At 46.1% G+C, this 21,781-nt stretch overlaps 2 protein-coding genes across 5 annotated transcripts in view; one reads left to right on the forward strand and one right to left on the reverse strand.

The window, feature by feature from the left end:
• Positions 1–528: 528 nt before the first annotated feature.
• On the forward strand, positions 529–6,344 carry LOC123962437 (keratin, type I cytoskeletal 13-like). The gene is made up of 8 exons (XM_046038565.1): positions 529–1,136; positions 2,457–2,539; positions 3,163–3,319; positions 3,815–3,976; positions 4,068–4,193; positions 5,508–5,582; positions 5,675–5,820; positions 5,967–6,344. The coding sequence occupies exons 1-8, from the start codon at positions 600–602 to the stop codon at positions 6,085–6,087; spliced, it is 1,407 nt and encodes a 468-aa protein (XP_045894521.1). The 5' UTR covers positions 529–599; the 3' UTR covers positions 6,088–6,344.
• Positions 6,345–7,918: 1,574 nt separating this feature from the next.
• The window catches only part of si:dkeyp-113d7.1 (uncharacterized protein LOC407709 homolog), a 14,379-nt gene continuing 516 nt past the window's right edge, over positions 7,919–21,781 (reverse strand). Inside the window, exons 1-4 of one of the 4 annotated variants that reach the window (XM_046038551.1) lie at positions 20,040–20,272; positions 15,532–16,264; positions 9,775–10,913; positions 7,919–8,121 (exon numbers count right to left, since the gene is read on the reverse strand). In XM_046038551.1, coding sequence (XP_045894507.1) covers positions 9,813–10,913; positions 15,532–15,990 — 1,560 coding nt within the window. In that variant the 5' untranslated portion in view covers positions 15,991–16,264; positions 20,040–20,272 and the 3' untranslated portion in view covers positions 7,919–8,121; positions 9,775–9,812. Of the gene's footprint in view, positions 10,914–15,531; positions 16,265–19,429; positions 19,765–20,039; positions 20,273–21,781 lie in introns of those variants that run through there. The other 3 variants (XM_046038528.1, XM_046038537.1, XM_046038544.1) reach the window with 3 other exon arrangements.

Genomic DNA, 21,781 nt, shown 5'->3' on the forward strand with positions numbered 1-21,781 from the left:
CATTCAGGTCAGAGGACACGCTAACAGAAGCTTAGTCTCCATCGGATCAGAGTTTGGTTTGAGGTGTAGTAAGTAAAACTGACTAACTGTGAACCTATTGATGTTAAAATGAAGTAATGTGAGCGGACCTTCAGCAGAAACAAGCTGATTTATTAAGTGCACATCTAACTGGGAGGTTATGAAGGCAGGACTCTTCTCTCCAGGTGCAATGATGGATCTCATTTTTGCAACATATCTGAGCTGCAGGAAACACGACAGAACCAGTTCCATGATGTAACTGAATTCTTTGCACACTGCAGGAAAACCATTTCTTTCTGAAGCGTTGTAGAGTAGCAGGTTGCAAAAAATGGAATAAAAACAAATAATCAAAAAAAGCACAAGTACCTCAAAATCACAGCGTACAGCACAGGAGTGGAAGCACCGAGTTACGTTCCACCTCTGGGGGGGGGTGTGGACTGTGGACCCTGCCCCTCACCTGCAGCTCAGCCCACCTGAGCACCTTTAAAAGGAGAAAACTCATCCGTCTCTCCTCACTTCGCTACTCCTCCCTCCGCTGGAGAAGACCGACAGACACCTCCTCTGATTCTTACTCCATCATCATGACTACGATGTTCTCCGCTCGAAGCAGCATGATGAACAGTGGCGGTGGTGGCGGCAGCTACGGCCTGGGCATGGGGCGAGCATCCTACGGCAAAGGCATGAGTTCATTCAGTGTGGTGGGAGGAGCTGGAGGTGGTGGTGTCAGGGTCTCCCAGGCCAGCAGGAGCTTCTCTGCTGCTGGAGGTGGCGGTGGCTACGGCTTAGGTGGCGGGGCAGGTGCAGGCTACGGCTTCGGTGGTGGAGCAGGAGCAGGTTTCGGTAGTGGTGGCGGCGGAGGATTCGGCGGCGGCGGCGCAGGTTTCGGAGGAGGCTTTGGTGGAGGGGCGTCTGCGGACGACAGCCTCATCGGCAACGAGAAGTTCACCATGCAGAACCTGAACGACCGCCTGGCCACCTACCTGGCCAAGGTGGCGGCTCTGGAGAAGACCAACAGCGAGCTGGAGCTGAAGATCAGGCAGTTTGTGGAGAGCCAGGTCAGCCCCGAGGCCAGGGACTACAGCCACTTCTTCGCTACCATCGCAGATCTGCAGGGCAAGGTGAGGAAGAGGGGCAGCATGGGAAACGGGGTGGTGTGTCTAATTCTAGCTGTGGTCTGTGGTCTTCTTTTATCCACGTGTTTCACAAAGCAATATCAAAGGAGAACATAACTGTACAGAAGACAAAACTTCTGCCTAATCTCTAACATAATAACAGCTCGTAACTTTAGTAAAACAAAAGACAGACCTAGTTCAACATCACAAACAAAAGACAAAATCCTTTCCAGAAGGAAAATACAAAATCTAAACACTAAATAAATACAATAACAGTAGAAGTAATACATTCTTCTTCTTCCTCTAATAACCGGTTATGTATCTCGGGAGATAATGAGATAATTAGCGCATCAAAGATAAAATAACATAACCGCAAGCACGGTCGTTTTGGCTTCATAAATGTGAATGTTTGAGGCAGTGAGAAGTAAACGGGGCTCTCAGTGACTGGATGGATGTCTCTGAATCAAAATAGGTCGACCCCACCTGTGTGTAAGAGATCCAGGTGAGGCGGCCACGCCTCAAAAACTCCAGCTGCTGCACACAGACGCCCTGAAGCAGTCTCCATCCAGGTGTAAAAGCAGCTCCGATTTCATTTCAGTGTCTCCCTGCACGGGGCTGATTTTGTGTCAGAGGGACAATTAGATTGCTGTCGACTGAAAGGAAAATCATTTTCTCTGAAAAGAGAAGACAGCAAAATATTTTTTTAACGATAATGATGGCATCTCTCGTCTTCCATAAATAATAATTATAGAAAGTTAAAAGAAGCAAAGTGAGAAGTGAATCAGACGGATGTCGACCACGCCTGATCCAGGTGAAGCTGCCACGCCTTAAAAACTCTGGTCTGATTTAGAAATGCTTCAGACGACATGAACAGTTTGACGTTTCATATTTCACCGCAGCACCAATGTTTTCCTAAAAACCCGTGTCTTTAAATCATAACACTACCTAAAAAACATTTTTAATTCTTATCTTGGATTATTTTATGTTCATTTTTCTTTATAATCTGTATTTCTACGTTTGAAATTTGTAACACATTTTTTGGTTTATTAAATCGCTCATACTTTGTAATTTGAACATTATACCTGCTTTATTTCCACTTAAGCTTTTACTCTGTTCTGTTCTACTTTAATGTGCGCATGAAGAATATTTCTGCTCACCAGACCTGCTCAGTATATTCATGCTGCTGCATCTTTGACACATAAATTAATTAAATAAAAGTTGCTCTTTCCATCCACTGGCGTCCGGTGGTGTGTGTTGGTGTGTGTTGTTGCAGATGCAGGACTGATCTGGTGATACAACTTCTTCTTTGTGTCGGTGTGTTTTCAGATCCAGGACGCCATCGTCCTCAGAGGAACAGTCATGCTGAGCATCGACAACGCCAAGCTGGCTCAGGACGACTTCAGAGTCAAGTCAGTAACTCTTTGTCTTCTTTCGTCCTCTGCTGCAACACAAGAACAACAATTATCAGCCACACAAAATCTATGCAAAGTAAAAACTAAGTCGTGATGGTGATAAACTTTTCTGTTATTCAGCTGAACTAAAGATACAAAGAGACAAACCGGGTCTCCACCTGACAGCAGGTGTTATTACCAGCAGCATCACTCCCTCTGCTGGCTGCAAGGTGGAATTACTGTCTTCTAGAAAATTACACAAAACCTCCCCTGCAAACATCATAAAATTTATTATTTTGTGTTTGAAAAATTATCTTTAAACATTTCAAACTTTTAACCAAACGAAGCACTTTAACCCTGTGATTGGTTAAAGCTTGTGAAAGCGCAGCAAAGAGAATAGCTCCACAAACATACTTGAATGTCTCAGTCTAGCTAACTCTGTAGCATCTTTTAAATCAATTCTTGGAAACTGACTTTATCTGAAAGCCTTTCAAGGCTGTAAACAATTTTAAATCTTGCTTAAGTCTTTGTGAAGTCCTAGTGTTGGGAAAGTTTACACCCAGATTTCATTTAGACAACTAGAAATGTTTTCAACACATCCACACACCTGAAGTTTTGATCCCATGATGAACTCTGTGCAGGTTTGAGAACGAGCTGTCGATGCGTCAGTCGGTGGAGGCGGACATCGCCGGGCTGAAGATGCTGCTGGGAGAACTGGGCGCGGCCAAGGGCGACCTGACCATGCAGATCGAAAGCCTAAAGGACGAGCTGGAGTCCATGAAGAAGAACCACGAGGAGGTAACGTATGTTACCTGAGAGCCGATCATTCTACTTTTCTTGTTTTTAATCCCAAATATTATTGGACCACGCAGCCTAACCTTTACAGCTTCAGTCATGCAGCTAACAGCCACTTTTCAAACCAATCGGCCCAATCCCAACCTCCATCCTAAACCCTCACAGACTTAGTTGAAGTCACCTGGTGAGTGCGAGAGGCTGCAAGGGCACAAAATGGTGTAATGGGACAGCATTTCGCAACATAGCACGTTACCTAAAACACGTTACGTACAATTGTGGGTTCAGGACTTGACTTTGTTTGTTCGTTTACCTTTTTTGTAACACCTCCGGGCTTCGCCGAGTAACGTCACAACGCTATGAACTGTGTAGTTCCCCCAGTCAAAGTCTGCAGACTTACAGAAAGGGTTTACCTGATGATTTGGCAGCAATAAGAGCTTGGGATTGGGTCGTCCCCTCGTGTTGTCACCTGACTGACCTCAGCCCCCCTTCCTGCTGCAGGACCTGCTGTCCATGCGAGGTGAGATGAGCGGCCAGGTGAACGTGGAGGTGGACGCCGGTCCTCAGGTTGACCTCAGTAAGGTCATGGAGGAAATCAGAGAACACTACGAGGGCATCGCCGCCAAGAACCGCAAAGAGCTGGAGAGCTGGTACCAGACCAAGGTGAGAGAGAAAACACCGTAAAGAAGTACATCTGCAAACCTGTATGTTTACCTTTATGCATCTTGGTGACGTCCTCTTCTTCTTCTCTAAGTCGGAGGAGATCATGCAGGAGGTGGCGACCACAGAGATGACGCTGAAAACGACATCCTCTGAGGTGAAGGAGGTGAAGAGTCAGCTTCAGGCTCTGGAGATCGAGCTCCAGGCGCAGCTCAGCATGGTGAGGCCACAGCGCCACCTTATGCTAACTTTACAACAAAGTTAGCATGTAGTGGCCCTTGATCAAGGCGTGATCTTTTTAAAAGTTTGTTCTGTTTTAATGGCACCAATAGTTAAACATAATATATATTGTTTTGAAGCTGTAGCCACTTGATACTTTGCGTAGAGATCAACATCTCTCCTACAAGAGAGATCAGGGAACAAGTAACATTTACAGGCAGTTTGGGAGCTTTAACATTTGAGCTCGATGTGAAGCCACATTTCTGATTTATAAGTGCCAGCAGCCTGATTGAAAGTTCTGAAAACAGAATAGTCAGAGACGCAGTTGGACGTAGAGGACTATGTACTTGTTTTAACTGCATTTAACTCTCAAGTCTGTAAAAAAGAAGTGATAACTGGAAAGCATGAAAGGCCGACGAACACGAGTCACCGCACAGGAGTGGAACCAGGGGATACAAAACTGTATCTGAACACAAATTACATTAAAGTGTTGATTAGAAAGAATGATGTTATAGAGTAAGGTTAGCAGGCCAAGAATAGAGAAGCAAATACCTCATCCTTGTCATGCTATGATGTACCTGTACAGACGACGACGAGTCCCAGGTGTCGCTGACAGACTATGAGGTACCCGTAAAGACAATAACGAGTCCCAGGTGTCGCTGACAGACAATGAGGTACCCGTAAAGACAATAACGAGTCCCAGGTGTCGCTGACAGACAATGAGGTACCCGTAAAGACAATAACGAGTCCCAGGTGTCGCTGACAGACAATGAGGTACCCGTAAAGACAATAACGAGTCCCAGGTGTCGCTGACAGACTATGAGGTACCCGTAAAGACAATAACGAGTCCCAGGTGTCGCTGACAGACTATGAGGTACCCGTAAAGACAATAACGAGTCCCAGGTGTCGCTGACAGACTATGGAGGTACCCGTAAAGACAATAACGAGTCCCAGGTGTCGCTGACAGACTATGATGACACCCAGGTGTCCCCATCTCCCAGGGGTCCCTGACAGACAATGACGTATCTATAGAGACAAGGACTCCCCCCCAGGTGTCCCTGTATAGACTATGATGTACCCATAGAGACAATGACAAGTGCCAGGCGCCCCTGTAGACTCTCACGGGTCCCTTTACAGACGACGACGAGTCCCAGGTGTCCCAGACAGACAATGTCTCCCAGCTGTCTCTGCACAGACGTTGACTATCAGGATGTCCCCGTCCAGACTGTTTTGTTAAGCATCTCATTATGTATTACTGCATAGACCCGGTCGTCCAGTGGTCCATTGTCTGTCTTCTAACTCTGTCTCCCTGTAGAAAGGGTCTCTTGAAGCCCAACTGGGCGAAGTCCAGAGCCGCTACGGTATGCAGTTGAACGGATTCCAGATGCAGGTGAGCATTTCAGACTGCCGGCATCACGTTAAAGTCTGTTAGCTGCACTTAGCGTCCGCTCTGACACAGTCTACCTGTGTGACCGTGTGCAGGTGGGCAGTATGGAGGAACAGCTGATGCAGCTCAGGTCCGAACTGGAGAGACAGGGACAAGAGTACCAGATGCTGCTGGACATCAAGACCAGACTAGAGATGGAGATCGCTCAGTACAGGAAGCTGCTGGACGGAGAGGGCGTCGGGTAAGAGGAGATCAGAGAGTCGATTCACAGTCTCAAATTAAAGTTTTATCATCAGTCATTGCCTATACCAAACATTAAAACCAGAGTAATTAAATAACATCAGAGCGTTTCAATTTCTCTCACTTCCCCACCTCTCTCTCTCTCAGATCTTTACTCTCCTCCTCCGATCACACCGTCTCCACCACCACCACCACCAAAAAAGCCATCATAAAAGTCTACAACGAAGAGGTCAAGGAAAAGGACTTCAAGCTGGAGGAAGCCACCTGAGACCAATCCCACATCCATCTGATCCGGAGGGGAGGAGCCTGATCTCAACCTATAACAGTGTTTCCCCTCTTCATCAAGAATCTGCCTTCATCTGTCAACTTTCGCTCGTTTTCTGCTGTAACTAAAACCCCGATCAGTGAAGACTGGATTTGTGAGGGGAAATGTAACCTTCCTTGATAGTCTGGGTCGGGGGGAACTTCACTGGTGTGGCGACAAACTGTCTGTTGCTTCAAGGAATAAAACTCAAAAAACCTCAATGAAAAGTGTCGAATGTTTCTGAAGAAAGGGCTTGATATAGAATTCAACATGAAGGTTAATTTCAAACCTCGCAAACCGCAGTTTTACAGAAGGTCCAACTTTCCATGTTTCCAAAGCTTTGAACCACATCTCACGGTCTTCTCAGCCGACCTGCTGAGGAAGGCCTCAACATGCGGCTGAAAGCTCCGGAAACGTATTGAGGTTTTTTCTTGTCAAACTGGATGCATAAGTTGTAAAGTAGGTTCACTTAAGAGCTTTTTTCCCCCCCCAGAGCTTTCAACTCACAGCCTTCATCGACGGATCAGTTGCTGTGTCGTAACAAAAGACGGTCGTACAGGTTTGTACGTCTGAGGGGAATGTTGTACAGGCGATTGTGTCAAACTACTCAAGTCTCACAATTTTGGTACTAATTTGCATTCAATGACACATTTTCACAGCAGCAAATTTATCGACAGACAAGAATACAATAAAATACTGACTGAATTTGCAGCTTTACATCAAATGTTATTCTCTCTGTTAATAAGAGATGCACGGATCCGACTTTTTCAGACCCTATATCAGATACCCGGGCTTCAGGTACCGGACGATGCAGAGTACCGATCCGATACCAGTGTAAAATGAATAAGCTGCATGATGGCTTCCTCGCTGTGAGAACGACACTCAAAGCTTCTTTGGCTGCTTAAGTTGGTTGTGTTACATTTTGCTGCCACACCTCCAAACACTGGCGCTGCAGATACTGCAAGTAGAAGCCACCGTGAAAGACCTCCAAACTGCTGACCCCTTGATTTTAGCTCCCTCCATGCTATGTTGGCGCTCCTAGCAGAATGTTTGGGTCTACCGACGCATCATGTAGACCGCGTGTAATTGAATAGATCGGCCGCCGCGTCACGATACCCAATCACATATTTTAGTCCGTATCAGTCCGGATATCTGTAGCTGGTGCATCCGCCCTCAGACTGAGCCAGTCGTCTGCATGCAGAGTCAATGAAATGAGTTATCAATACTGTAACGGCCACATTTCACTATTTTCTTACATCTTACAATTTTTAAAAAAAGTAACTCTGCACTCGTTGCTTCAGGCACCTGCTGCCCCGTTTCTCAGGTGGAACAGGAAGTGAGCGTCGAAGCTCTGAGGTTTGGATTTGTGCCTCACTTGTTTGTAGGTTTGGACAAAAGCATCTGTCAAAAGAATAAACGTGAATAATTAAATAATCACACCCAGCGTGTCCGACTGCTGAGTTGGCCTGCTCAGTTAGGGACGAAGGTCTCAGGTTGGATTTTGTTTCAAAGTTGGCGGCAACACGGGTTTAGTTGGGTCGGGTCTTAAAGTCGTGGGCTGCATCCTCGGATCGGCCAGGAAACAAGAGGATTCTACAAAAAAAAACAAATAAACAAGCTGAGTGTTAGTTAAACTGTCTCACTTTACAAATAATGTTATTTCTTTGGTTCGTACCTTGAACGGTGACGCTGCATCATCACTTCCTGTCACATTCACAACAACAGTACACAGATTTTAATAAATACACCACCTTTCGGCGCCGGTCTAAAAACAAACCCGAGACGGAGCCGGACGTGTCATTAGTTTCTTTAATAATTCATTTTCCAGTACAAGATGCTGCATCACTTTTTCACTTCTGTTTTTTTCCCCCATTTTCTCTTTATTTTTTAGTAAGTAAGGACATAATCAATAGATTTGTACACAGTGAGCGATCTGGACGGGGGGATAGGGGAGGTTCCTTTGTGCTGATGAGTTTGGTCCTTTATCTTGTGACGATACTGGAATGATTTTAAAGGAATGTCATCAGCAGATTATCATCAACAACAAAACAATACTGGTCAATACAAAATATAAAAATTATATCAGATTTGTTTTAACTATACAGAAAGAGCGTGCACCTGCTAGTACCCACACCTGTAAGGAAAATACTAGTAAACTGGCAGCAAGTACTCAAAAATAAGTACCCACACACGGTTGGCAAAAGTACTTTTAACTGCTGTCGACACGCTGAGTAATGGAACCACAGCCCTGTTCACCGAACGCACCGAGTTTAATCTTCTGAAGACAAACAGCCGTTTCCCAAAAGCATCTGAACTTCACGCCATCTCATAAAGAAACCATCGCATGAGATTCAGAAGCTGCACGTTTAATTCTGTCCTTTAACCACGAACGCTGGCGCCGTGGCCTCGTGTCGGGTGTAACATGAGGGATGACCGTTTATTTGGCAACGTAACAAACTTTATTTAGAACCTAGTATGTGAATCTCCTTTGGCATTAAGAGTTTACCGCTTTTACTTTTTACTCTCGGGCGTGTGCGTTTTTTGACCGTTGACACAAATAATGACAACTCCTACAACTGACGACACACATTCATCAATATTTTATGAACCATAACTGCTCGTTGTTGTTGCTTTTTGTTCTAATTAACTGCTAAGTTTAAGTTCTTCTTCTGGTGTGGATCACCATTAGAGCATGACAGATAAATGGGCTTGTGCGTTTATGTCGGCTGACATGTTAAAACTAGCTTTGAGCTTAGAAACTGTGCAGCTTTTCCCGGGTTTTTCCCTGTAAAGCGTTACGCTCAGTATGTATCTGATGTCTATTTCTTGTACCCTCTGTACGCTGCATCTATGTCTTTCTGCAAGACCAACTGCCCCCCAGGGACAAAGCATCTGGTTCACAATTCTTAAAAAAAAAGAAACAAATCCAAGGGATCCGTATCAAGATTGATTATTTCCATCATGTATTTATGTAATACATCGCCGTTGGACTTCTTAAACTCCAACTGGAGGGTCGACCTGATTTACGTGTAGCTGAGAAAACAAGGACGGGTTGTGATCAGACCTGTGGCGGATCTGAAGTTTGTTAAACGAAGTCCGGATTTTATCCAGATAAGACCGAACTTTAAGCTTGAAGTATAAAAAGTATAAAACATTCCTGACGTCTACACTGTGGGATTTATGTATTCCTTCAGGTACATTCGCCACTTTACTCTGAAGTGTCCCCGTCGCCACAGACATCGGGAACACGTACTTGCTCTGAAGTACTGCTTCAGGAAACGCCGGAGCGTTCAGTAAACGGGGCTCTGGTTCATCAGCTGCTGGTCTGTTTCAGTAAAAAACTAAATGAAGTACTCAAACTTTGTTACTGAAGTATTTGTGCTTGTGTATCAGTAAGTACTCCAAAATAAGTACTGGGACTCGAGACAGCTCAGACAGACCAGTTTGAAGATTATCTACAAGCCCCTCGGTATCACAGCCACCCACACACACAGTACATGTACACACAGACACTTGCATAAGAGCAAATCAGTCAGAGTCCACCCGGCCCACAGATATAATGCAAAAGAGCACAAAAGGTATGAAAATGTAAGAAAAAATTCATAAGGAAAAAAATTTATATATAGTATTTATAAAAAAGAGGAATAATACTTTGTTTTTCCGCGAGGTTAAAGGGTATGGAGTTTATTTTAGCTACTGTCACTGCCCACACTGCTGCTGCTGCTGCTGCTGCTGCTGCTGCTCGCCGTGTCCACTCGCTCCCGCTTGTGGATCTGCTCGTGTGCTTTGAGGTGACCCGACTGGCTGAAAGTCTTGGCGCAGTGGGGGCAGGCGTACGGCCGCTCCCCCGTGTGGATCTGCTGGTGAGCCTTCAGGTGGCCGAGGCGTCCGAAGCTCTTCCCGCACTGCGTGCAGCCGAACGGCCGCTCGCCCGAGTGGATCTTCTCGTGGGTTTTTAACACGCCCGAGTTGCTGAAAGTCTTCCCGCACTGCGAGCAGGTGAAGGGCTTCTCGCCTGTGTGGATCTGCACGTGGTTGCGGTAGCTGGTCTCCTTGCTGAAGCTCTTGCCGCAGTGCTGGCAACAGAACGGCCTCTCGCCCGTGTGGCTCAGCTGGTGAGCCTTCAGCTCCTTCGACTGGCCGAAGCTCTTCCCGCAGGTGAGGCAGATGAACGGACGCTCGCCGGTGTGCAGCCGCTGGTGCGATCGCAGGTCGTCGGCCTTGGTGAAGCCCTTCGGACAGTGAGCGCACACGTACGGCTTCTGGCCCGTGTGGATGAGCTGGTGTCGTTTGAGGTTTCCCGCCTGGCCGAAGCTCTTGCCGCACTGCGAGCAGGTGTAGGGCCGCTCCCCGGTGTGGATGCGCTGGTGGGTTTTCAGGTTTCCCAGCGTGCTGAAGTTCTTCCCGCACTGCGTGCAGGAGAAGGGTTTCTCCCCCTGCATGTTACGAGGTTTCCTCACAGTCGGGCTTTGGGTTTTGGTCGTGATGACCAGGCTACCGCCTCCTCCCTGCCCGGTCATTGCCGCCGCCATGTCGGCCGCAGTCTTCCCGTGCTCGGCCGGCTGCAGCTCGTACAGCGCCCCCCCTGCAAACTCAGGGTCCAGTTTGCCCATGCCGTCCATCAGCAGGGCGTCGGGTCGCAGCTTGTTGAGCTCGGTGCGGAGCTCGGCCATGTGGATGGACTCCAGGCCGTTGTGCGGCAGGTGGGTGGACATGGCGCCCGACTCTGTGTAGTAACACTGCAGGTCCACGTGGTGGTCTGACTTTATGTACTCCAGAGTGTCCGTCACCTGCAACACAGAGAAAGAGCGCTTAGACCACGTTTCCATACTCAGTCCTTCAGACAGAACACATCTAGAAGAAGAAGAAACACTTTGTGCTCTCAGTAAAGTCACGACGACGAACTCCTTCAACACTTACGAGTTTATTTTTATCATTTTCCTGCAACGCGAGTACTTTTACTTTGGTATGGTTTGAATGCAGGACTTTTACTTACATTAAAGTATCAACTATTCACACAAATTGCATCACCGACCCAAACAAACCCACGTTGCACGTTACTGCACACGCGTGACTTTGGTTGATGCTGGACGCTGTTTGCCGTGAGTTTATAATCGTAACCAAACCCGGTTATCAAGGCCATTAAAATGTCTAGAGTAATAATAACTGTAGGTTGGTTTGCCGTTAAACCGGTAATCGTTTCAGCCCTAGCGTGGTCGAACAGAAAGGGAATCGTCTACTGACAAACAAACTCCCAAGAACATCCCAACAGGGCTGAACGTGACGATTATTTTTCAAGTCGATTAATTTAAACCACTAACTGTGTATTCTAAAGAAAAAAATGTTATTATCCAAAATAAATATCAAAAACATGTCTAATCAATAAATCAATATTTTATCCAGTCATCCTGATGAGGCACATTAGAATAATAGCAGCAGATCTTGAATCCACGTCACTGATGAGATGTGATAATAACAATAACAGACAATAACTTTAACCACTTTACTTACAACTTCAAATGTTTCTGACGTGGATTTATTTCATTATTGAGTAATGCAGTGTGATAATAAAATCTATTTCTGCAGCAGTGTGGCGCAAAGAAAACAACTGAAACGATTCACACATTCATGCGTGGCCGTTAAATAAAGAGAAAATATGAAACGTTATAACGTTAGATGACAGCAGCGGGGCCGAAATTACTTTTAACACGACGGCGATGAAGAAAATACATTTTAAGGGGGCTACGTGTCCTCGTGCCGATAACGTGCCGTGCTTGCGTGGAGACAGAAAGTAAACAGGATTCGCGGCGCTGCCCTCAAGGCTCCGGGATACTTTGGCTTCACGTATTTGTGGAGAGCAGCCGGGCTGCAGTGAAGCTCACGGAGAAGCACGTTGTCGAGCGTCCGTCTAAAACACTCTAGACGGTCGAAAACGCGTTCTTGTAGCGGCAGCTGCTCCGGGGGAATCCCACAAACTAGAGCTGGGCAATAAAACAATAATGATAATTAATCAATTTCCTTCAATATCAAGATAATAAATGTTTAATACATCAATAAATATTTGGTTTAATTAATTTGAATCACAGATAAATTAACCTTTAATTTTTCTATAAGAATATTTATTTTGTTGAGGAAAAGGGACTGAAAAAAGATTTACTAGTCATATTTGTTGAAAAATATTTTATCATAGTAGTTTTGAATGTTCTACCTCAGATTTGTTAAGTGATGCACTTTGTCGAAGAGTCCCACAAACAAAAAATGCCAGATATGCCACCGATCGCTCGTCTATCACAACAGATGGTCAATTAAACACCAGCAGGCGTGTGTTGTTCTTTAAATGACGTACGCCCTTTATGAAATGTGGAATGAGATACGTGTCTGATCCTCCACAAACACCCGGAGCTGCTGACCGTGCGAACCAAGCTGAACGCCGCCTGATCCCCCCCGGACCGTCAGGAAGGGTTCCATTCACATCCTGTTTAGAGAAGCTAAAAGAAGTCTGAGCTGGGAGAGTCAGTTCAGCTGTAAGCAGGGTGTTTGTTTAAAAGGATTTGCAGGCGTCAGTTAATGAGCTCAGCAGGATCAGAGTCTCAGGACTGGACACCCGACAGCACAGACGGTCATAAATGCATAGCGCTGAACCTTTACGGCCGCATGGATCCTCAAAGTATAATCTGGCTTTTAACGGCGCCCTTTGAAAACATCTTCTCTCCGTTTTAACCGATCCCGTTCTCTCTGAGGTTTGTTATTAGCCGTGTTTCCATCAACTATATTGGAGCGAATGAACCAGGCTCTGCAATGTGTGCTTTCGTCAGAAGTTAATGTTACGCACGGCTGTGATCAACAAGAAGTAGAGGTTGCGAACCAGAAACAAAGCGTGGACATGAGGACCCTGGAGCTTGTTTTTTTGCTTAAGAAACTTTTGTTTCTTTTATCTTTAAATTGCATTGCAGGTTTTCTTATTGTGCAAATAAACCTTTCTCAAAGTATTTTCATTTGTTTTTTTAACATTTCTTGTTGCAAGCCATTTTCAGAACATATTTAACAAATGCTTTAAAAACAAAAGTGAAGGAGACACGTCCCCAGTGTCCACAGCGTTAATGACAACTATGAAATGAATACAATATTTGTGCACTAAGAACTCTTAAGGGGTGAAATCAAAAATACAAACACATTGTGCACTATGAGTTGCACCTTGGCTAGATAAGGTAAAGTAATAAAATACCAGTTGCTTCAGTGATTATTCGTCCTGTCCTGTTTTTGTAAAGCATCTAAAGGCTGCTTGAAATACAGTATTATATAGTATTGGCTCGAAAGCAGCGGGGATAAGGAGTTGTTTTTCTCTCGTTCTCGTGATCGGCGCATCCGAGTGATGTAAGTTTAAAGTTTCCATTCACATAACGTTAGCCTACAACAGCGGCGCAACGCGTCTTCACACACCTGTCTCTCCGTTGCTGCTGTGACATTAACTGACCAGGAACCTGCAGCGGGTCTTCGGGCTCCGCTGTCCCATTAGCGCTCGCCACAGAGTGACTGGTGCCGAACTCTGCCTGCCTGCCGAGAATTGCACGCACCTCGCAGGTGCTAACGGTAATTTATGCTGAGAAAAGAGGTGGATGCAAATCTCAGCAGGTAGCCTACAAAATTTGATCTGCCGAATTACGCGTCCACCTCTTTGCTGTGCTCATTGATCAAACGGCGTTACCACCACATATTTACTGAATGTCAAGGAATGGTACTTCTACTGAGTGTATTAAAATATTAAAGACTCTAAACGTTCATAAAATATATACTTTGAATCATTTATCACCATTGATTAAGAATGACAGAGCCGGATGTCAGAGCTCGCGCACGGCGAACACGCCGCAGTCCAGAGCGTGAAGCTGAACGCTGACGTAAACAGGAACGTTACCTGTGCTGAGTCACACCAAACGGAGTAAATTATGAAGTCTCACACACACAAAGTGTTTGTTTAATTTAATCCTACGAAAGGACAAGAAGAAATTTAAGACCTTGGTAATGAAATTTAAGACTTTAATACTTTTAAGAGCCCGCGGGTACCCTGTGTGAAGTCTTCATGTTACGCCGTACGAGAACCACAGACAACATTATTTATCAAACTGGGTCGGACTGGATGGATTTAGCGCGAGGAGGAAACACGTCCGGTTTTCAAAATAAGGCGTCTGTACAGGATGGAAATAAGAATAACTGGATTATATTCACAGATAGGGATGTGACAATATATCGTTGTACATTTTTCCATGATACTGTATCGATATTGCAGCCCATCATATCGTTACATAATATTAATAACAAAAAATAGCGCTTCGATGGTTAGCTCAATGCTAACGTATAATGGGAATCTCCATTAACGTGCTAACTGACATTAGCATCGCGATAATACAATCTTAACATAAACTTCACATGCTGAACATCCCGAGTGACACACTTTGCAAATCTTTAAAGCGCATGTTTCCTGAGCTCTGTGTGAAATAAAATAGCTTCACTGTCTTGATCTGCTGCTTCTGCACTCCACACAGACCAGCTACAGCAACCCCAAAGGGTCAAAACTCAAAATACAGCCATCAGTAGGAAGAGAAAGGGCAGCACAACGCTGTGTCACTGAACAGTTATAATATATAAAGAGCATAAAAGTGCATTGATGGAAACACTTTGGGATCCGTTTCCTTCACATCAAGACAAAGTGAGTCTGTTTTCATTTATTAAGCAGCTGTTTTTAGTCTTTCTGGAGGTTTCAGAGACCGTTTCAGCGGGCAGAGGCCCACAGTGTGTTTCTGATTTAGAAGTTCAGCAGCTGGCCGTCATGTGTTTAATCAGAGGTCAGAGGTTAACAGGTTTTGTGTGAGTGCCTGATCCACAGTAGCACCCCGCGCCTAACGATGGATCAGCTGATGTTCACTCTGGCTGTGGTTGTGAGTGTGTTAACAGACTGATGGTTTACAGGGCCGTTCACGTAGCGTTGAGCCGCAACAGATATTAAAACATGTCTTCTTGCTCAGGCCACCGTCACACTACTACGAGTTTTAAAACAATCGCAGTCCTCGCCAGTGTTTCAGCTGTGTATCAGAACAGATCTCTGTCTGTTTTAAAACTACAGAGAACGCACGTCATATGACCGTTTATGTGCACTGAGCACGTGCGTGCCGGTGTAAACAGGAACCCCGGAGTTTAAAACCAAAACGGGATCGGCGGCGTTTTCAAACTTCAACGTTTTAGTCTGGACGGGAGGTTCAAACGTAGCAGAAGGTGTGAGTTTTAAAACCAAACCGTGGGAGTGTGGACGGAGCCTCAGACCTCAGTCTGACCCCCTGGCTCCCTGTTCTGGACCGACGTGTGCCCTTTAACTGTTCTGAACACCCATCCGGATCTACCTGCGACCCTCTTTACCTGGGAGATGTAGTCAAACACGGAGCTGGGCTCGTAGTGCGACTTGTAGTCCAGCTCTGGGACGTCGGCGTGGTGGAAGTGGCCCAGGTGGTGGCTGCCGTGATGCTCCGACTTGATGTAGTCGAGGCCGCTGATCTCCATCTTGATCTGGTCCTGCCCCAGCTCGGCGGTCGACAGCGGCTGGATCTCGGACAGGTCCACGGTCCGGATGGGCTCCAGGTCTCCGTCCTCCGGCTCGCTCTTCACACACGGCAGCATCACCAGCGGCTCTGCGATCTCCGCCGCCAGCGAGCTGAGCGTGGCCGTGGGACAGTCGGAGGAGAGGAGGGCCAAAGACTGGGCCGAAGTGCCGTGCCCCGCGCCGCAGTCCACCTGCAGGGAGGGGTCCAGAGGCGGGGGCGGGGAGCCGCACTCGGAGGGTAGGCCGAGGCTCAAACACTCAGTCTCTAAGTCTGTCATGGTGAGGGGCGGAGCTAACCCTCCTCGCCTCACTCTGGTTCAGCACCTTTAGTATCACTGAGGTTATAAAAAGGTCCACCTCCTTCCTCTTCCTCCTCCTCCTCCTCCTCCTCCTCCTCCTCCCTGAGTCCTCCCTCCCTCCTCTGAAGAAATCTACCCGTCCTGAGAGGGGGGGAGCCGGCAGGTAGGGGACGCGTCCCTGAGCGTCTCTTCTGGAAAACCAACAAGCGAGATGTCCTGCGGGCGTCACCACGCACACCTGACTGGGACCAGCCTGTGGAGACAGATCAAACATGTTTTCTGAAGTCTGTAGAATCAATCAGACTTTATTTGTGAAACACCTTTCCTGCAAAACAACAACACAAGCTGCCAGAACACGGTGTTCAAGTTCAAGCTTTAAGAGCCTGCACTGCGACGTGACTGGAAGCTAAGAAAACACAATGAGAACTACAAATACCAGTAAAAATATAAATTAAAATATTTTTAAAAAAGACATGAAAGAAGAGAAATATTAAGATCAATAAAAAAATAACTGGAGGAAAATGCTAAACTAAAAGATTGGGTCTTAAGATTTATTTTTAAATAACTTTCAAGTTTGACCTCCGCTCTAGATGACCAGATACACTTTAAACCACCGGGGTCAGCAGAAGGCCAGGGCGCCACATTTAATATAACACAGCTCAACTGCCAAACACATTTTTTATTGGCCAAATTAATAACTTGCCTTTTTATGTCATACACATTTGTTTCAGTACCTTTAATTGATTTAAAAAAGATATTCTGCCAAATACAAACTTTGGAGATAAAGTGCAACATGTAGACAAACATACAGTTGATGTAAATAAATGTAGAAATACATAAATTATAATTATAATAATAATGGAAAGGATTACGATAAGTACAGCTGCAGCTCCGGCTCGTCGAAACCCGGGCTGAAGTTACGTTAATAATTAACATTGGTCTGTTTTCACGGCCGTTTCCTTCAACAGCTCCTCGTCAAAGCGAAAAAATGTTCTCACCATAAAAAGTTTCATATCTTTCGATAGATAATTCTCATGATTAGAATCAAATTGTTATTTCTTTTGAGTTTAAAGGCTGATTTTGGTCCTGAGTGAAAGTTGAAGAAACCTGATGGTTAATTGTGGTTTAAACTCTTCTTTATGGTCAAACACTTGATGCCAAAGGTAGAACACTCAAAACTATTATGATAAAATATGCGTAACATTTAGTAAAATCTTTTTTCAGTCCTTTTCCCCCTTCAACAAAATAAGCATCTCAATAAAAAAAAATATAAGTCCTAATACGTGAATGATTCAGGTGAATAATACTGAATGTTTATTGAACATTTGTTATATCGTTATTGAAAAAGATTATAATGCGATAATTATTGTTATTGTTTTATTGTCCCGTCCTGGTTGGAGATCTAATTCAGGCGGACGTTTCACAGTTTGGATCGACTCAAAATCACCAAAGATGACGATGCAGTTTGTCCAACGCTGCTGTTACTGTAGGAGGAGTTAGGGACCGTCTGAAAAGGTCAACATGATCCATTTCAATCATCAGTAACGGTTTTGTTTTTCAAAATAAAAATCTCAAACCACTGGCGGTATAGAGACCGCCCTCGCCAACCTCCGGGGGCCTCATTTATAAAACTGTGCGTATAATCCTCACTAAAAGTGCACGTGCGCCCAAAAGCCAAAAATGGCGTACAGCAAAAAAATATTCAGACTCATAAAACCGTGCCTACGCACATGTAAGTAACGTTCTCTTTATAAATCACAATCAATGCCATTTTCAAAGAGTCAGTGGAGCAAACACGAGTGCATAGTTTAAAACTGCCTATTGTTATCAGATGTTTGTTGCCTTTTCGAGCCAAACGCTGCGCCAGCGTGTGGATGTGATGCGCCGCTTGTAAAAACACGTCATTTACAACAAGTTATATTTCTTTTAACTCATCAGCAGCCTCGTTAAGTGAGTAGACCGTTTGTGTAAATAAATGTTTAAACACAAGGGTGACGTCTTTTGTTTTCTTTTCAAACAGGGGAGTCCAGATTAGTACGTGGGTCATCCCGCCTGTGTGTCGACCTCCAGCCAGCGACGTCAATATTCAGGAGGGAGGCCCCTTCCTGCAGATCGGTTACAAAAGGATGGAGCTCCGGTGCCCCAGTTTTTTACCCACCAAACAACTTCAGCTTCACCTAAAGGAACGTCAGTGTCTCAATGAGTTAAATTTCGTTTTGTAGCTTTTCCATCGGAATTAGCCTCCTTTTCTTTCTGCAGTCAGGACGTATTAATATTAATGAGGGCCGTTTCACTGAACATCTACAGGACAGGAAGCTCGCTCTCACGCGCCACATTTAAAGTTGATTGTGATTTATAAAGGGAACTTGCTTACAGGTGTGCGTACGCACGGTTTTTGTAAGTGAATATTTTTTGCCATACGCCATATGCTTTTGGGCGCACGTACGTACACTTTTAGTGAGGATTCCACGCACAGCACTCTGTCAGCCAGCAGGGGGCGACTCCAGCGGCTGCAGAAAGAAGTGTGATTGTATAGAAGTCTATGAGAAAATGTTTCTACTTGTCAGCTGATTTATTCCCTCAGTAAACACTTTCCTGATGAGTTTCTGGTCTCAGTCGCTAGTTTCAAGCCTTCTTCAACACAGCGTGATGTTCATTTAGTAAATTATGGTCCCGTTTAGAGGGGGGGCTTCAGGGCGGGGCTACAAGCTGATTGACAGGTCTCTAACCATCTGATATAGGCAGGAGAGAGCGCAGGTCATGTGCGCGTTTGTTAGCATGTTCTGTTGTAAAAGTAAGTTGTTTTGTTTACGGTTACCTTTTCATTTTGTATAATTTGAACTGATTACATTTTTTTTTTTATATCCAGGATGTATTTATTAAACGGTTAAACATGTCAACAAAGTAACATAACTTATAAAGTCTTTGGTTTTGTTGTAACACTGATTAATTTACATCTTTTGGAGGAGGGCCAGTAGCAAAAACGTTTAATGTTGGGCCCTGTAAATATATTAAAGTGTTGCATGTGGCGAGGAGCACTGGGTGACTTGTTCAGTACTCCAGGAAACCAGGACTCGACTCCACTCAATAACAATGAGACCCCCACCCTGGAGCCGCTGCATCTGGTCTCTGGCAGGCTTGACAGGTAACAGTTTCCTCTAGTTTTACAGTGTTCGGCCTCACACCTGAGGAACCGCACAGGTGAGCGCCGCAGACCTGCTCTGACCCCCCGCGTGTCAACAGTCCGCGTGGGCACAAATAACTAACGTTACTGCCACCGCTACACGCGCACGCGCACAGAAAAGTTTGGAGGAGGCTGGTATGAGTTCCGGTTACCGTGAGAGTACTAAAGCGAGCACTTTCCCCCCCAAACACAGACAGGCCGCAGCCTCCCGCCAGCTCAACGCAAACTTCTTACCTGTGTCCTCAAACACGCAGGTAGCCGTTAGAACTCGCCACGCAGCCTGCGCACAATCTGGCGGTGATTTGTGTCTCAGGATGTCTCCGTCCGCTCCTCACTAACACCGCATCTCCCGTTTGTGCGAGCGAAGTTTCAAGTTTCGTGGATTCTTGCTCCGAGAGTCGAAACTCTGCGTGACTGAGCCAATAAAATGCGTTTCACCCCGCGTTAGAGCCGCGATACAAAGACGGGGCAAGATGCCATGTACAGCTAGCTAGCACCGCTAGCCAGCAGTGGCCATCTTGTTTATCACACTAACGTCGTTTGCAGCCCGCTAAGCTAACTAGCCGGGCTAGCTGGTGTTAGCACGGGGGGGAGAAAGTGAGAGTGAAGCGGGGAGAGGAGGCAGGCGGCGGGGGGGGGGGGAGCCGCGGTGCTCCGGCTGTCCGGGCGCAGCGGGGAGCGGCGGGAGGCCGCAGCACCAAAGAAACCAACTGTGTCAAATTATGAAATGTGGAATCTGTCAGACAGAAGAAGCAGCAGCCAGGCAGGAAACCGAGCGGCGAGAAGAAAAGGAGCTCACCGGAGCCGAGCAGGCGGGTAACAACGGCGGGGAGCGGTACGTTACCTGCGGGTGGTCCGGTTCATGGCTGTCCGTCCGCCTCGGATCACTTGTAACTAAACTCCGCCGGACCCGCCACGTCCACCTCGGCAGAAGAACCCGCCGCCTCTCCTCCTCTCCTCCCCTCTATCACTGACTAATTCCGCTCCCTCCTTCCTTCCCTGCTTTCCTCCCTCCTTCCTTCCTGCCTGCCCACTGGCCGCTCGTGCACACACACACACCCGCTCGGGCGGGTATGTCGGTAACTACGGCAACGGTAGTAGGTGGGTATAGTTCTCAGCGTCGCGCGCAGCACCGATTCACCTCAGTTCCACGAGCGGGTACGCGCGCGACACATTGTTACAGCATCACCACCTCGCGCTCGTTGTGTTGTGCGCGTGCCCCCCCCCCGGGTGTTTTTTTTAGCTCCACGCGCTCGGTGTAGTAAGATAAATGAATGAATAAGCGAGGAGCACGCGCCCCGCTGATCCGGGTCAAGTGGCGATTCGCTGACGTCCCTCCAGGACCGTTAACGTGCTTATTAAATAATGATGCAGCCAGCCGAGATTCTGATGAAGTTATTGATCTGTGCCTCTTCAGAAATGCCAAATTACTGATGAATCCAGGTTCTCAAATATGATAGAATACTTTTAATTTTGGTAAAATCAATATTTTGGGGGTTCATCCTGCTGCTGGGACAAAACGACACATTTCATGACATTTTCTGATGTTTTATAAACCAATCAATCAAGAGAAGACCTGGCAGACTGTTGCTCTACATAACAGGGGCGGCTGTGGCTCAGGAGGTAGAGCGGGTTGGCCGTTAATCGGAAGGTCGGCGGTTCAATCCCTGGCTCCCCCTGGTTGCGTCTCGAAGTGTCAAGATACTGAACCCCGAATTGTCCCTGGTGGCTGTTCCGCCAGTGTTAGTTTCCGTTTGAATGTGTGTGACAGATGTAGTGACGTAAAAGCGCTTTGAGTGGTCGAAAAGACTAGAAAGTACGGAGCATTTACATAAAGATGGCCGACGCCTGAAACTGAGCTGCAGCACGCTGGCCATGACCGCAGAACAGGCCAACAGACAATATTCCAGCACGATAACGACCCCAAACACACCTCCGAGACGACCACTGCCTCGCTAAAGAAGCTGAGGGTAAAGGTGACGGACTGACCTGAACCCTACTGAGCATCTGTGGGCTCCAACAGAAGGTGGAGGAGCTCAAGGTCTCTAACATCGTCGTCATGGAGGAGAGGAAGAGGACTCCAGAGCCAACCTGTGAAGCTCTGCTGAACTCCAGGCCCAGGAGGGTTAAAGCAGCGCTGGAAAATAATAGTGGCCCCACAAAATATTGACACTTTGGGCCCAATTAGGACATTTTCACTTACTTAGTTACACTCACTTTTGTTGCCAGCGGTTTAGACATTGACTGTGTGATGTGTTATTTTGAGGGGACAGCAAATTTACATTGTTATACAAGCTGCACACTCACTACTTTACATTATAGCAAAGAGTCATTTCTTCAGTGTTGTCACATGAAAACATAATCAGATATTTACAACAATGTGAGGGTGTACTCACTTTTGAGAGATTGTATATTCTAGATTTTGTTAGTCTTTAAATGTGATTTGATTACAATAAGAAGACAAGACTTAATCATGTGACAAGTATTTAGGTAACATTTCTGAAATATGAATTGAACAAAATGCTCACACAGATGGACAACATTCAGAAGTTTCTATGGATCCTGTGATGCACTTTTCCAGCATCA

The sequence above is a fragment of the Micropterus dolomieu genome, linkage group LG02 (assembly GCF_021292245.1).
Source record: "Micropterus dolomieu isolate WLL.071019.BEF.003 ecotype Adirondacks linkage group LG02, ASM2129224v1, whole genome shotgun sequence".
Taxonomy (NCBI): Eukaryota; Metazoa; Chordata; class Actinopteri; order Centrarchiformes; family Centrarchidae; genus Micropterus; species Micropterus dolomieu.